Source organism: Sminthopsis crassicaudata, chromosome 2 (assembly GCF_048593235.1).
Source record: "Sminthopsis crassicaudata isolate SCR6 chromosome 2, ASM4859323v1, whole genome shotgun sequence".
NCBI classification, from domain to species: domain Eukaryota; kingdom Metazoa; phylum Chordata; class Mammalia; order Dasyuromorphia; family Dasyuridae; genus Sminthopsis; species Sminthopsis crassicaudata.
Window position 1 is genome coordinate 625,849,465 of NC_133618.1, and position 13,238 is coordinate 625,862,702.

At 39.1% G+C, this 13,238-nt stretch overlaps 1 protein-coding gene across 3 annotated transcripts in view; it reads right to left on the reverse strand.

Annotated features, from left to right (window-relative positions):
• The window catches only part of WASHC2C (WASH complex subunit 2C), a 56,912-nt gene extending 44,049 nt beyond the window's left edge, over positions 1-12,863 (reverse strand). For all 3 annotated transcript variants that reach the window (XM_074296336.1, XM_074296337.1, XM_074296335.1), the window contains exons 1-10: positions 12,636-12,863; positions 11,278-11,442; positions 8,094-8,156; positions 6,446-6,619; positions 5,597-5,690; positions 5,436-5,497; positions 2,268-2,315; positions 1,352-1,465; positions 741-828; positions 271-345 (exon numbers count right to left, since the gene is read on the reverse strand). In XM_074296336.1, coding sequence (XP_074152437.1) covers positions 271-345; positions 741-828; positions 1,352-1,465; positions 2,268-2,315; positions 5,436-5,497; positions 5,597-5,690; positions 6,446-6,619; positions 8,094-8,156; positions 11,278-11,442; positions 12,636-12,746 — 994 coding nt within the window. In that variant the 5' untranslated portion in view covers positions 12,747-12,863. The remainder of the gene's footprint in view (positions 1-270; positions 346-740; positions 829-1,351; positions 1,466-2,267; positions 2,316-5,435; positions 5,498-5,596; positions 5,691-6,445; positions 6,620-8,093; positions 8,157-11,277; positions 11,443-12,635) is intronic.
• Positions 12,864-13,238: the final 375 nt, after the last annotated feature.

Consider the following 13,238-nt stretch of genomic DNA (forward strand, 5'->3'; position numbering starts at 1 on the left):
TACTGGTTGTTTTACCTTCAGGATCCTCTGGGCATCAGAGGCTGTGGCTTAACTTGAAGAAGGCCAGACATTGGATCTGTGGTGCCTCTGATTTGTTTATGCCTAAAATCAAGACAGGCCTTTAGGGCAAAGGCACTCTCTTTTGGATATTCTAACCAAACAAGCAATGCCAGCTGTTTACAAATAGATGCAATAGCTACTTTGGGCATTTTACATTCTGGGATACAAGGCCTCTAATTCAATATAAACAAAAAACAAAGAAAGGCCTACCATCAGAAGGAACTTTCCTGATATCCTTCTTCTCCTTCGAGGTTCTCTTGGTTTTTGCATCCCCTGAGGCTATGACTTGAAAAGAACAGTTTAGAATTTATACAAAGATTTTTCTGTAGAAAGGTTTTTAATTTATGCTAGTGTATCAGAAGACTGAATGGTAAATAAAATTAGGTCAAAGCCAAAATCTAGTTTTAGTATTTTTTTCTGCTTTTTCATGCAACAGAAATGCATTGCACATTATTGTTATTAATTTAGAAGTTATCACAGTTATATATTCTCTAGCTGTTTTCTTTTTAACAAATGTCCATAAACAGGAAGATTTAAATAAAGCCTTATAGGCTGTCCAATTCCATCAATGAATAAAAGTGAAAAATGTACCTGATAAAATCTAGGGAGAGCAATCTAGTCCTTATACTTTTTGGAGAGGGGAAGAAGGAAATTTCAAATAGTAAATGCCTGGGGCTTACTTGTCTGCCCCTCATATGTTCGGCTTGTCCCATCTCCTTTGATTCTTGCTGCCAGCTCGTCAGCAAATGAAGTAGGTCGATTTCTTTTCTGTAAGTACAAGAGTGAAAGATGAGTAATTTTTTTTTGCATTGTACTGAAAGCACTAGAGTTTTTTCAGTTCACTTCTCAACAGGATACTTACTAAAAGCTTTACAGGGTCAATGATAAGACTAGAAATTAAAATGAGAGGGATGTAAATAGGACATAAACACAGAACTGGACCAACAAAGTAAGAAGTGCAACTTCTCAGATATCCCCAGCCACAGTAAGTTTCCAGTCCTCCTATGTTACTGCCCAGATCTGTAGACAAGGGCACTGTTTGAGAAGAAACCTCTTCAATAAGGGAGGAAATATCTTGTGCTTTATGTTCCTGGCATGGCAATAAATACTTGATCATGCAATTTTCAAAATTGGGATGGTGACATAACAAAGTATTCAGAGAAAAAAGGATAATAATACTGTTGTCTAAAAATACTCTACAAATATTAACTGCAAAAGAAAAGAGATGAATAAACAGAAGAAGAAATGCTTCTTCTTTGCCCAGACCCAGAATAATCAGGCATTCTCTTACAGGTCTAATATTTTCTCCAAGGACCTCATCTCCTTCTTCCTCTTCCTTTTCAGAATCACCAAAGAGATCGCAACCATCCTCCTCCTCTTCTTCATCACTTATCAGTGCTATGTGCTGATGAGTAATATCAGAACATTTCAGATTAAAACCTAACTTTTACAGGCAACTGTACTTAGGCTATTAAGGCAATAGATGCTGTCAGTCAATTTAAAGTTTTGGGATCTTCTCTCTAAAATGAAATATGTTTTCAACTAAATGGGGAAAAAAAGGAGCCAATTAATACAGTTTTCCTTATTGTGTCATACCAGTATTAGGCACATGGAATAAACATCTTTACTTTACTGAAAGCTCTACACCTTACTAATTTATAAACAGTTCATCTTCTTACATCCTGTTCACAATTGTTTAAAATCTTATTACTTGTTAGACAGTAGGTACTAAAGCAAACAATCTCTTAATGAAAATACAATTACTACAATCAAAGCTATATTGAAATAACATGTGTAACAGTTTTGCAAGCCTTAAAGCACCAAATAAATACTCACTGTTATTAGTTATTTTTTTTGGTTGTTATTAAATTTGCCCATTAATAGGAAGCATAAATGGAGAATGGTTAAAAAAAAAAAAAAGATAATTCTAAGAAGAGTTTTAAATGATAAGCTAGGAGAGGCTTAAAACATACTTTCTGATCATGTATTTCACTTAACAGTTGGAAGATTTATTTCAAAAAACTTTTCCTAAAAGTGAATTCTCTGAGGTGAGATACCAAAAGAAAGCAACAAAGAAAGTTTTTGCTTTGGTAACCAAGTTTACCAATGGGTAACGCTTTTGGTAGAGGGCATATATCTGGTGAAATACTGACTTCTTTCATAAGCCAGAAATGAATTGAGTTACTGCAAGATAGTAGTAACCTTACCGGCTTTTGGTCGTTTTCACTCTGATTGCCAAAGTCATCATCTGACTCCTTGAAGAGAAACAAGCCAAATTTTGTTAGTACAAACTTTATAAGTCATATACTTTCAAATTTTAGGTCTTTGAAGTAGGTTAATTTCTATTGACTACTCTATTTTTGCATCTACTTATAATTTCACATGCTACCAACATACTATAGATATGTAGAAAGATTTCTAGTTGGACGTGTTGTGAATATTTAAACTTTGTTTTCTATGGAGTTTAAAATGGCTGATTTTAAAAGTCCTTTTCACAAATGGCTACTAATTTCTGTCTATCTGTAACATAAACCTTATATATTTTGTGAGTAAATAATTCTAAATATACTTCACTGCACAAATTTAGCTTGTCCCAATTGCAGAGTACTTCACTATCCAGAAATAAATCCAACTAACTCATTTCTCTGATTAGCAATTTCTTATAAAAATTGAAAAAAAAAAGTACTAAATAAATAAAAAGATTCAAAGTATCTGATAATTTTACAAAACCATAAAAGCAAACCCCTAACTCATTTGCTAAAAGCATTCTCCAATAGAAAAGTATTCAAAGGATATGAACAAAAAAGGCCTCAAAAGAAAGAAACAGTAACTGTATGAAAAAATGCTCCAACCCAGTAAACTGGCAAAAATGAGGAAAGATGGGAATAGTTAGTGTTAGAGAGCTTATTGAAAGATATGAACACTAGTAAATTGTTAGTGGAGCTGTGAATTATTAGGACTATTTTGAAAGCAATTTGGAATTAGGCAATTAAAGTTATTAAAATAAAAATGCCCTTTCACCCACAGATTCCATTATTTGGCATATGCCCCAAGGAGGTCATTGATAAAAGAGCTCTACAGGCACCAAAATATTCATAACAGTACTTTTTTTGTTGTCATATCAAAGAACTGGAAACAAAGTAGTTGCCAATGATTTGCAAATATAATGAATTCAGAGAAGCATGGGTCTTATATGAGCTTATGAAACATGAATTTAGTAGAGCTAAGACAATAATATATATGACTGATAAATGGAAAGAATCACTACCACAAAACAATCAAAAGCGAACAATGCAAAATTACAAATAAACTTGGTTCCCAAAGACACTTCTTCCTTTACTCTTTTATGGATGTGAAAAATTCACAAGTATGGTATGGTATATACTTTCAGACTTTTTTGATGTATCTCAATTTTACTGCTTTTTCTCTTCTTTAAAAAATACATGACAGGGGCAGCTAGGTGGCGAAGTGGATAGAGCACCAGTCCTGAAGTCAGGAGGACCTGAGTTCAAATTTGACCTCAGACACTTAATACTTCCTAACTGTGTAACCTTGGCCAAGTCACAACCCTAACTGCCTCAGTCAAAAAAAAAAAAAAAGTATATATATGTATGTGTATACACACACACACATATGAGAGACAGTTCTCTGGGAAGGAAATATGGGGGAAATTTTATTAATATATGAAACAAACTATGTCAATAATATTTGTTTTTAAAATACCCATCTATTATTGCTGTTTATCCTTCATTTTCAAAGAAGATCATAACATCAAGATGTCATGATATGCAAGTGAACTGGATTTAAGTGACGGTGGATTTTGCAAAGTCACTAGTCTCACTTCCTCCTCCAGAGCCATGAGGTTAAGTGACAAGACATAAATTAGAATGACTGGAGATGGCCCTGATGCAACAGGAGATCTTGGCCTTTTTAAGCTCAGGTCTTTCCAACGTATCATCTGTTAATAAGTTATTGGAGAACTAGCAGCACATAGTAGGTCTTCCCCTGCCTAGGCTTGTCTTGTGTTAAAGCTTCTATTTCTAGATATGAGTCAGTCTTTCTGCCTTACCAACTTTTCTACCAAACAGGATATACTTGTAGCTTACATATTGTGTAGTTTCTTTCATGTCACTGAATAGCTATGCTCGAAGTATCCACTTACAGCCAAAGCGAATCCCCTTATAGTGAAGCTGTCAGTGAATAACAGGCCTCTAACAGACTTTAGGGAATAGCAGAAAGAGGGGGCTCATCTGTTTGAGTTGAAATCTGGCCTCAGACTTACAAGCTGGGTGGTCCCAGACAAATCACTCAACTGTATTTGCCTCAGTTTTCTCTTTTGTAAAATGAATTAGAGAAGGAAACAGCAAACCACTTCAGTACCTCTGCCAAAGAAACCCCAAATGGGGTTATGAAGAGTTGGACACTACTGAAATGAATGAGCAACAACAACCAATAGACTGTAAGCCCTTTAAACCTCTTTTCACACTAGAAATTCTCAAGAACCAGAAAACTGGTTAACAGAAATGTAGAGTTTCAGGCTCAAAAGTGACATAAAGGGATGAAGTGTGATTAAGGTTATAATCCCAAAGGGTGAAAAGGCTGTGTTAAAATTTTTCTTATTATGCTACCCTGGCATTAAATGTAGGGATTATTTATCTTAGGAAGGGCCTAGAAAGGTGAACTGTGGAAAGAGCATGAATTCAGAATCAGGACAGACCCTACCTTTTACATTTACTGCTTTGTGACCATGGACTTGGGAGATGGAAGGAATTTAGAACACATCTTAAGTTCTCCACTTGACTGATCTGGGCCTGGGACCCAGAGAGAGTGAAAGTCTTGTTCCCAATCACACAGGCCCTAAGCAGTAGAACAATGGCCTAAAGGGAGTTCTCTGGTTCCTGGACTAGCCTTCCCCATTCCCTGGACCTGCTTTTTCTAAACCCATTTTTTCAACTAACTCACACTTTGAATACAGTTGACCACAAGGCTCTGCCAGAGACAAAATGCTCAATTTGGCTGTCCTGTCCTACCTCAATGGGGTCAGAGCCAGGCCTGAACCCCAGCCGTGGGACCCCCACTCCAGGGATCTTCTTATTCCAAAGAACATGAGAGAGATCTCTGGAAGCTAGGGTTAAAGTTCCGGCAGAAGTACACATTAAAACATCAAGACTTTGAAGCTGCCATGCTTGACTCAGGGGAAGAGGAACAAAGCTGTTTCCTGGACTGCATTCACTACTGGCAACATCTGCAGTCCCAACTCTGCCCATGAAATGTCTCAGGGTGGGATCTCTGTCCTTGCTGAAAGCTATAGCAGGTCACTCAATGCTTCACAAAAAGCTCATTATCCCCATCATGACACTCTCAACAGAGCTTACCTCTTCATCTTTCTCTTCTTCACTATCCAAGACACTATCTGGTTCACTGTTTAAAGAGCCTTCTATTTGAACAGAGAAGACTAGTTAGAATGCATCATGAAAAACCAAAATTAATAGCATCCCCAGAGGCTTTAAAAGTTAGAAAGTGATGCTAAACATACCTTCACTTGAAAGATCTCCAAGACCTACATCTTCTTGCTCCATGAACAACTGGGAACCAATTAAGTAAGGCAAAGGGCGATCTATATAGAGATCCTGCCAAGAATGAAGTGAATTAAAGCTTTAAAGGTAAACTCCTTCTGAGACTTAGAAATAAGCAATCACATTTTCCCATCAGCCATCTTGTTTCCTTAATTCCTCCTGTCCCATCCACTAAATAGAAAACTGTAGCAATAACTGAACACTTTGTAATCCAAAGTATTATAGAATGAAAATGTATGTCTGGGATTAGTATGAAGAGTCACAAACTACAAAGGATAAAATTAAGCAAGAAGCCTGGCTGGAGTAAGCCAATTCTTGCTTCAAAGGATCGTAATAATAAATGGATTAGATGGTAGTGAACATATGCAACTTGAGGAAGCATAGTACAAATGGTAAGTTCATAACTGTAATTTTAGTTCAAACACTTCTAATTTTTATGGCTGCATAAGGGGTTTTTTGAAAAACATTTGCTAATACAAACAATTTAATTTTTGCTTTCTCTAATGTTGTAAACAACTGGGGGTCCATGATATAAGAGGTAATAGAGCAGGTTTCAAAAGTTGAAACAACCATTTGGAGAAATCATTATAAAGGTTTAAAAAAAAGAGAATCAAGGGAAATTCAATCCAATTCCTTCTTCCCATTAAAGTAAATTTCAGAATCATATAAATTTACTTTTAAAAGCTTGATATTTACTGCTATTATTAGTCCTCTGGTGCCATTCATCTCATTTCAAGTGAAGGATTTGGAAACAAGACAAGCTAGCCCACAAACTGTGCCAGGTGGACTAACGGTCAGGGGGCTGTTACCTTTGGTTCAAGGATCAGTTCTACTCTTTCATTTGCTTCTTCTTCTTCAGAATCTGAATTTCCAGCTTTTATATCAAGTTGTTCAAATGCACTATCCAATACCAACAACCCATAGTTGACAGCTTCCTGGACTTTGGGAATCAGATCTGCCTCTTTTTGTTCCCGGGTTTTCTCCTATAAACAAATAAAAAAAGGTCCTTTACGTTTCTATTCTGGGACAAAATTATTCATGACAAAATTATACACAGTGACTAAAGCACAGTATCAATTGTCAACATGATGAACACGTGCTAAAAGGAGGCCAAAAGACCCTTTAAAATCTGAGTCTAGAGTGACAAAATTTTAGGAGAAATTAGTTAAGTTGCCAAAACTCAGACTCAAGGACTGACTTTTGTTTTCCCTTTGGTGACACATGGGAATATCCCATTTGCCATGGTGCTGCTTCCACTGCCATCCTCTGATGTTTTTCCTGCTCTTTCCTGCCCTGGATTAATGACTCCATGGACAATGATGTTAGAAATGGATAATCAGATGCATGCAACTAGAGCAAAAATTAAAATTACAGTCAAAGACATGAATAAGGTTAATGTTAATAGGTGTGCAATGAGTCTTCCAGCTTCTAGCTGGAATTCCATTCTCTCCAATTCATCCTGCATGTCTGCCAGATAATCTTAAAACCTTGTTTTATAATCATTACTCTTTGTTCATAAAACTTCAAAAGTTCTCCATTATCCAGAAGATTCCAACTTCTTACCCTAAAACTCATGGTCTGTCACTAACTCATATTACCTCTCTATAGTAATCTCACCTCTGTCTCCTACTCCCAAATTTCCCTTAGTTCCAGCTTAACTGAACTTTCCACTGCTACTTTCATACAATACTGTACCTCCCTATCTCAAAAGTTTCACTCAGTCTTTCCTGTCCAAAATAACTCCCCTTCTCTGCAGATTGCTTTAAGGCCATTCAAACCCCACCTCCACAAAGTCATTGCCTTTGGCTTCCCTCTTTCCTGTGCCCTGCTATCACATTCAGTGCTTAGTTTGTTCTATGTTCATGTCCTGGATTGCTAAGCAGAGAAAGGTTCTTGAGGACAGAGATCTTATCTTGGGCCCCCAGTGCTAAGCACAATGCTTTGAACTCAGAAGCCAATGAGTAAGTGTCTGTGTTACTGCTTGAGTGGTTGCCCAAGTCTGAGAGAGGACTTTGTCAGGAAGACTTGATCCAAGAAATTGTTAATCATGGTTAAATGAGCTCCCAGGGCCAGGTCCTTATCATTAAACAACTGGGATTCTCAGAGATCCAGGAACAAGATGAGGATCCTGGATCACCTAGGAGAGTTACTAAGAACAGGTCTGGAGGCATTGCACATTTATAATAAAAGTTACTAAACTATGGCTGTGGCTCTCAAAACCTTAGCTAAAAGAAGTTCACTTCTAATTCTCCTGCACCACTGAAGCATTCAGGAACTTATTAGCTCATGTGATATTAACTACACCAAATGTAATATAAACAAGACCCAGAATCATTTAACAGTTGATAATGGATCTGCACCAGAAATGACTGTTTCCACATTAAAAACTGTGTGATGACTGTTCCAACTTAATAACTAGATTGGAGGATTCATAAATGATTGAAGACCCCCAGATACCTGTTCCATTTTCTCAGCTTCAGCCTTGGGAACTGGCTCCTCCACTTCTTCATCATATACACGCTGAGAAGGAAGCAAATTAATTAAAATAAAATTTAAAAATTCACCTGGCAGCAACCATAAACAAGGTTATCTAAGTAATCAAGTAGTAATTATTCCTTAAAAAGTTAAGTTTTTATGTTACCCCTAAATAGCAAAAAAAAAAAAAAAATTGAGATCTCCAACTTCTGCAGAGGAGCTATTCTGTAAAGATAATTTTGTTGTCAGTTCTAGGGGATGCAAGTACACTTACTATATACTTCCACAAGTTGTTGTTCTGAGGGGATTCCAGGCGTGGGAAACAAATGAAGCCAGAGGGTGGGGGATGGATTAGTTAGTTGAAGGAATAACCAATGGGCCAGGCTGGTTATAACACAAAGTATAATTAAGTACCTGGGGGACTAGAAGGATGGAAGAAAATAAAAGTAGTAAGGCCATCTGCACGGGCAGACAGTCTGAAAAAAGGGTATAATCGATGGTTTTCTCCTTTCAAACTGTATGATCAAGAAAAACTATGCCACTAGCCATAAATAACAGTAATGGCTAACATTAATCAAATTTTTCAATATTCATGAAATGTTTTCTACACAATCTCATTTGCTACTCAAAAGAACCCTGGAGATAGGTACTACTGGCATTCGTGTCTCCATTTTTAGCCTCAAAGGTTAAAGATCTTGTCTGGGTCATGAAGATGGTCAGGGATGCTGAGTCTGGGTCTCTCCTAACCTTTCCTACCAGACCCCATGGTCTCAGACTCCCTACTACCAGAGCAGCTGCCATTTCAGCATTGAACGTGTCAGATGAGCAAGTACCAGAGGTAAGAAATAGCAATCCTGGAATAGTAATTCCCTCAAAGGCTGTGATAAAACAAATATGATGACTACTATAACAACTCTGTTATATTCAGCCAATCTAGGTTCTCAACAAGGTAACTGAAAAAATGTTGACAAGAAATGTTCTTTGTCCAGCATAAAGACAAGTAGTAAATTTTCAATCATGTACATAAATTAAGAGACATTTTGTCAAAGACTGTAGAACTGATGGATTATTTGTTCAACTATAAACATCCCAGTTACTTGGAGCAGCAATTGGACTATAAGCCAAGAGTATGACTTCCATTGAAACAGAGCACTGAGGGTTAGTCACAGAAAACCATGTTCTAAGAGCTCAAAAACCAATTAGAGCTTTTTATTTTAAAACAACATTCTTCACAGTTCCTAAGGATTTTAAAAAATTGTTTCTATATCCAACAATGAAGAAAACACAGAAAGCACATAAGACCAATTTTACATACTCCAAAAGAGGCATTTTATAGTAATTTCTCCTATTACTATTCCCTGAAACTATTAAATGAAGAATAAACTAGTATGTGCCTATGTGAATGCACAGATATTCAACTGTAAAACACTGCTATAATATATACATGAAGACGAACCTCTTAATACTTCTCTTTCTCCCTCTCCCTGCCCTTTTTTTTTTCCCAACCAAATGTATGCATGGCTTCATCCTTACTACTATACAATAGACAATTTCGCAACTGAAAAACTAAAGCCTGAAAATTCTTCCCTCAAATTACATGAAATACTTTCAACACTTATGTAATCTTGCAAAATCAAAACACAATTCTGATGAGCAGGCCACATTGTTCAAATGCCAAATAAAAGGCTATTTTATGGAAAATTAATACAAGTGCTAACAAGGTGGTCAGAAGAAACGATACAAGAACACCTTCAAGATCTCTCTTAAGAACTTTAGAACTAATTGTGTGACATGGGAAACAGGCCCTTTTCAGAGAAGGTGCTGTGCTCTATGAGTAACTGAAAAGAATATGAGACGCACAAATTTAGAGAATCCATCCCAAATGTTCATATGGACTACGTGGGTCCAACTTGTAGTAGAGCATTCCAAGGTTGCACTGATCTGATCAGCCACTGTCAGACACACTGTGACATGGCTCTAACACCGTGATGCCATTTTGGTCCTCTGAGAATAAAGGAAAACAACCAACCCCTTCAAACGTGAGAAATTTGGGGATTCAGTCAGCAAATAAAATTCCTGGAGTTATAAATCAAGTTAGATTTGCTCCATGAACCTTGTTCTTTCTTAGCAGTTGAATTATGGAAAGATGATATATATTAAACACTAAATTCTAGAAAAATAAAAACGTACTGGTAACAGATTTCTTTTGTATAGGCAATCAGCCAACAAGCATTTATTAAGCTAAAGATCTAACACATCTCTGCCAACTTGCTTTCTCAACACTTCAAAAAATGCACAGTTTCTCTGGCGTCAGTAACAAAGACCACAGTGTCACAGCCGACACTTTCTTGAACTGTGGCTTAGCCTAAAGGTGACCAGCCTTCATAAATTTAGCTCAGCTGATACATGAATGAGTGATGACAATGTAAAGCAAATCTCTTCTCAAAGCTGTTTCAACTTCAGAGAACCTGACAGTAAGGCTATAGTTCACCTGTAGGCTTTGGAAAGCCCAGGCTACCTTTCAACCATGGCAAAGTACAGTGGGCTTTGGTGATGTGAAGAGTTTTAAAGGCTGAATTCCACTGCTTTTCACCCTGTGAGGGGCAGCAAGATAAGTGGGTAGAATGCCAGATTTACTGCCAGGTGTGACATTGGGAAAACCACTTAACCTATCTTTGCCTTAGTTTCCGTCATCTGTAAAATTGAAAAACCAAGCCAAACAAGCCAACAACAGCCTCCCAGAGTTTATTTGAGAATCACATTATAAAGTGCCTTAAATCTATTGCAAAGCCAAAAGTACTATGTGCAACTTATCATTATTAAATCACTTAATCTCTCTGGACCTCAGTTTGCTCATTTGTAAAAGAAGTGAGTTGGACCAAATGACTTCTAAGCTTTGAATATGATTCTATTACCCTCATAATAGGTGGTGACTCGAAAATTCAATTCAGAACCTCCTTATGACCAGAGACTTGTCGCAGTCAAAGCCTCAGTTTCTTCATCTGCAAAATGGAAATAATTGTGCCAGGCATCTCACAGAATTATGAACAACATGTTTTGTTAATCTTACAATACTACAGAAAAGTTGTTTTTTTTTTTAAATTCATACCAAGTCAACTATAGAAACAAAAATGTCAATTTTGACATTCATATCAGAGAAACTCACATTCTCAATGAACTGGGTATTAGACAGCATGAGGAAGTCATTGAAGACATTATGAAGGCGACAGTCTGTAGCTTTTGTTTCATGAATCAGCCCGTCCACTTGTTTCTTGATTTCATGTGTTCTAGAGATGGTCTGCTGTGAGAACTCCTGAAGAAACTGTAAAAGCTATTTGCAAACAACACAGTAATAGATGTATGAGCTTAAATTCTGGTTGGAGAACAACTCTTAGAATTCCTTTCTTCCTGTTTCCCCCTCATGTTAATTGTGAAATCAATTACACTCCTTTCCTTTTGTGTGTGACCGAGGGAAGGAGGGTTAGGGCATAGTCACCCTCAGGAAAGGTGAGAATTAAAGCCACAGCAACACCCACAAATCACCCTTTGTCACCATTCCTGTGCTACTGTAAAAAGTCATTTTGGGTTGAAATTTCCACTAGTTTGCTGGTCAAGGCAACAGAGAGAAATGTTTAGATTATATGCCAGAAACAAAAGAACAAAATGGGCTAAAAGACTGGATTCTGGGTTTTCCCTCCTGAAGAGCCACATGCCAATAACACCCAGGTAAAAAGGTTTCTCTTGTCTTGAGCAAAACCATGCAGACTGATGAGCTCCTAATAACTGGTTCCCCACGGAGAAGCCTATAATTAAGTGTGAACAGCTCCCAGGACACAATCACAGAGGGTCTGAAGCCTTGGAAATAAAAAGTTCTCTAGGATAAATGGGTCAATGACTAGGCCACTGTCTTTGTGACAACCTTGAGAACAAGCTGAGGGGAAGAAACAGAAAAAGTTTTCTAGGCCCCCCTGTCACCCCCTTCAATGAATCATCAAGCATTTATTAAGCACCTACTATGTGCCAAGCACTCGCTAAACAGAGATATAGAGAAGGGGAAGACACTGATCTCGGAAGTCAAACCATGGAGTTAAATTGTACAGGAAGTAGATGAAGGCCCCCGAGGGGATTTGAAAGGCACCACTTGTCCTCAGGCTCTGTACCAGAGGTGCCATCTCATCTCTGCCTCCGGGCTCCTCCAAGTCCCAGCCCACTTTCTCCCGACCCTTCCCGTAATTAGTCTAAAGCTCCGAGGTCTATAGATGTTGGCGTGTGACTGAGGGCTTCCTGGGGTTAGAGGTTGCCTCAGCCTGGTATACAGGAGTTGCTTAATAAATGCAGGTTTCACTCATGGGCCTCCACTTCATCTCTGGCCTTCCTGGGGTTCAGTTTCGGGGGGAAGAGGGAGACAGGTCAAGACTGCGTACCCATCGGTAACCGCGGGCCCCTGGACTGCAGCTTCTTCCGGCTCGGCCCTGGGTTCGAGCCCCGCCCCCCGCCCGCGTGACCCGGCCCAGCCCCACTCACGCCCGCGTCCGCAGCCAGGGACCAGCTCTGGCTGTTCTTGCGGATCTCCTCCAAGGACCAAGGCCGTTCCCATACGGCCCCGGGCCCGGGTTCCGGCTCCGGCCCGCTCATTGGCACCAGGAACGGGGGCCCCCAGTCAGCCTTCTCCTCCCAGACACCGATCCCGACTCCCGCGGCGTCCCGTCAGCTCAGAGCCGCAGTGCCGGCTCCGCCCCCTCCGCACGTGACAGCCCGGACCACGTGACTCTGCGCTCACGTGACGAGCCTCGCGCTCTTGTCGCGGAGCTGGCCACTTGGGGAACTGCACCCGCGAGTGATCACTGCGCCTGCGCCCCAGAAGCCGCGCACTGCCACCGTCCCCTGCGGCTTGGCAATCGCTCCATCCACAAATAGTACCCTAACTCGCGTGTTAATCAATCAATTGACAACTGTTCACTGATTGATCTCAGCCAGTTAACCGCAACTGGTGGCGCAGTGAATTAAGGGATGTCTTTGGGATGGGGAAACCGGTTCACCTGCAGCCAGACACATTGTTTCGCTGCGAGACTCTGGGCAAAATCCTGGGAGCCTCAGTTTCCCCTCAATAAGATGGAGACCATAACC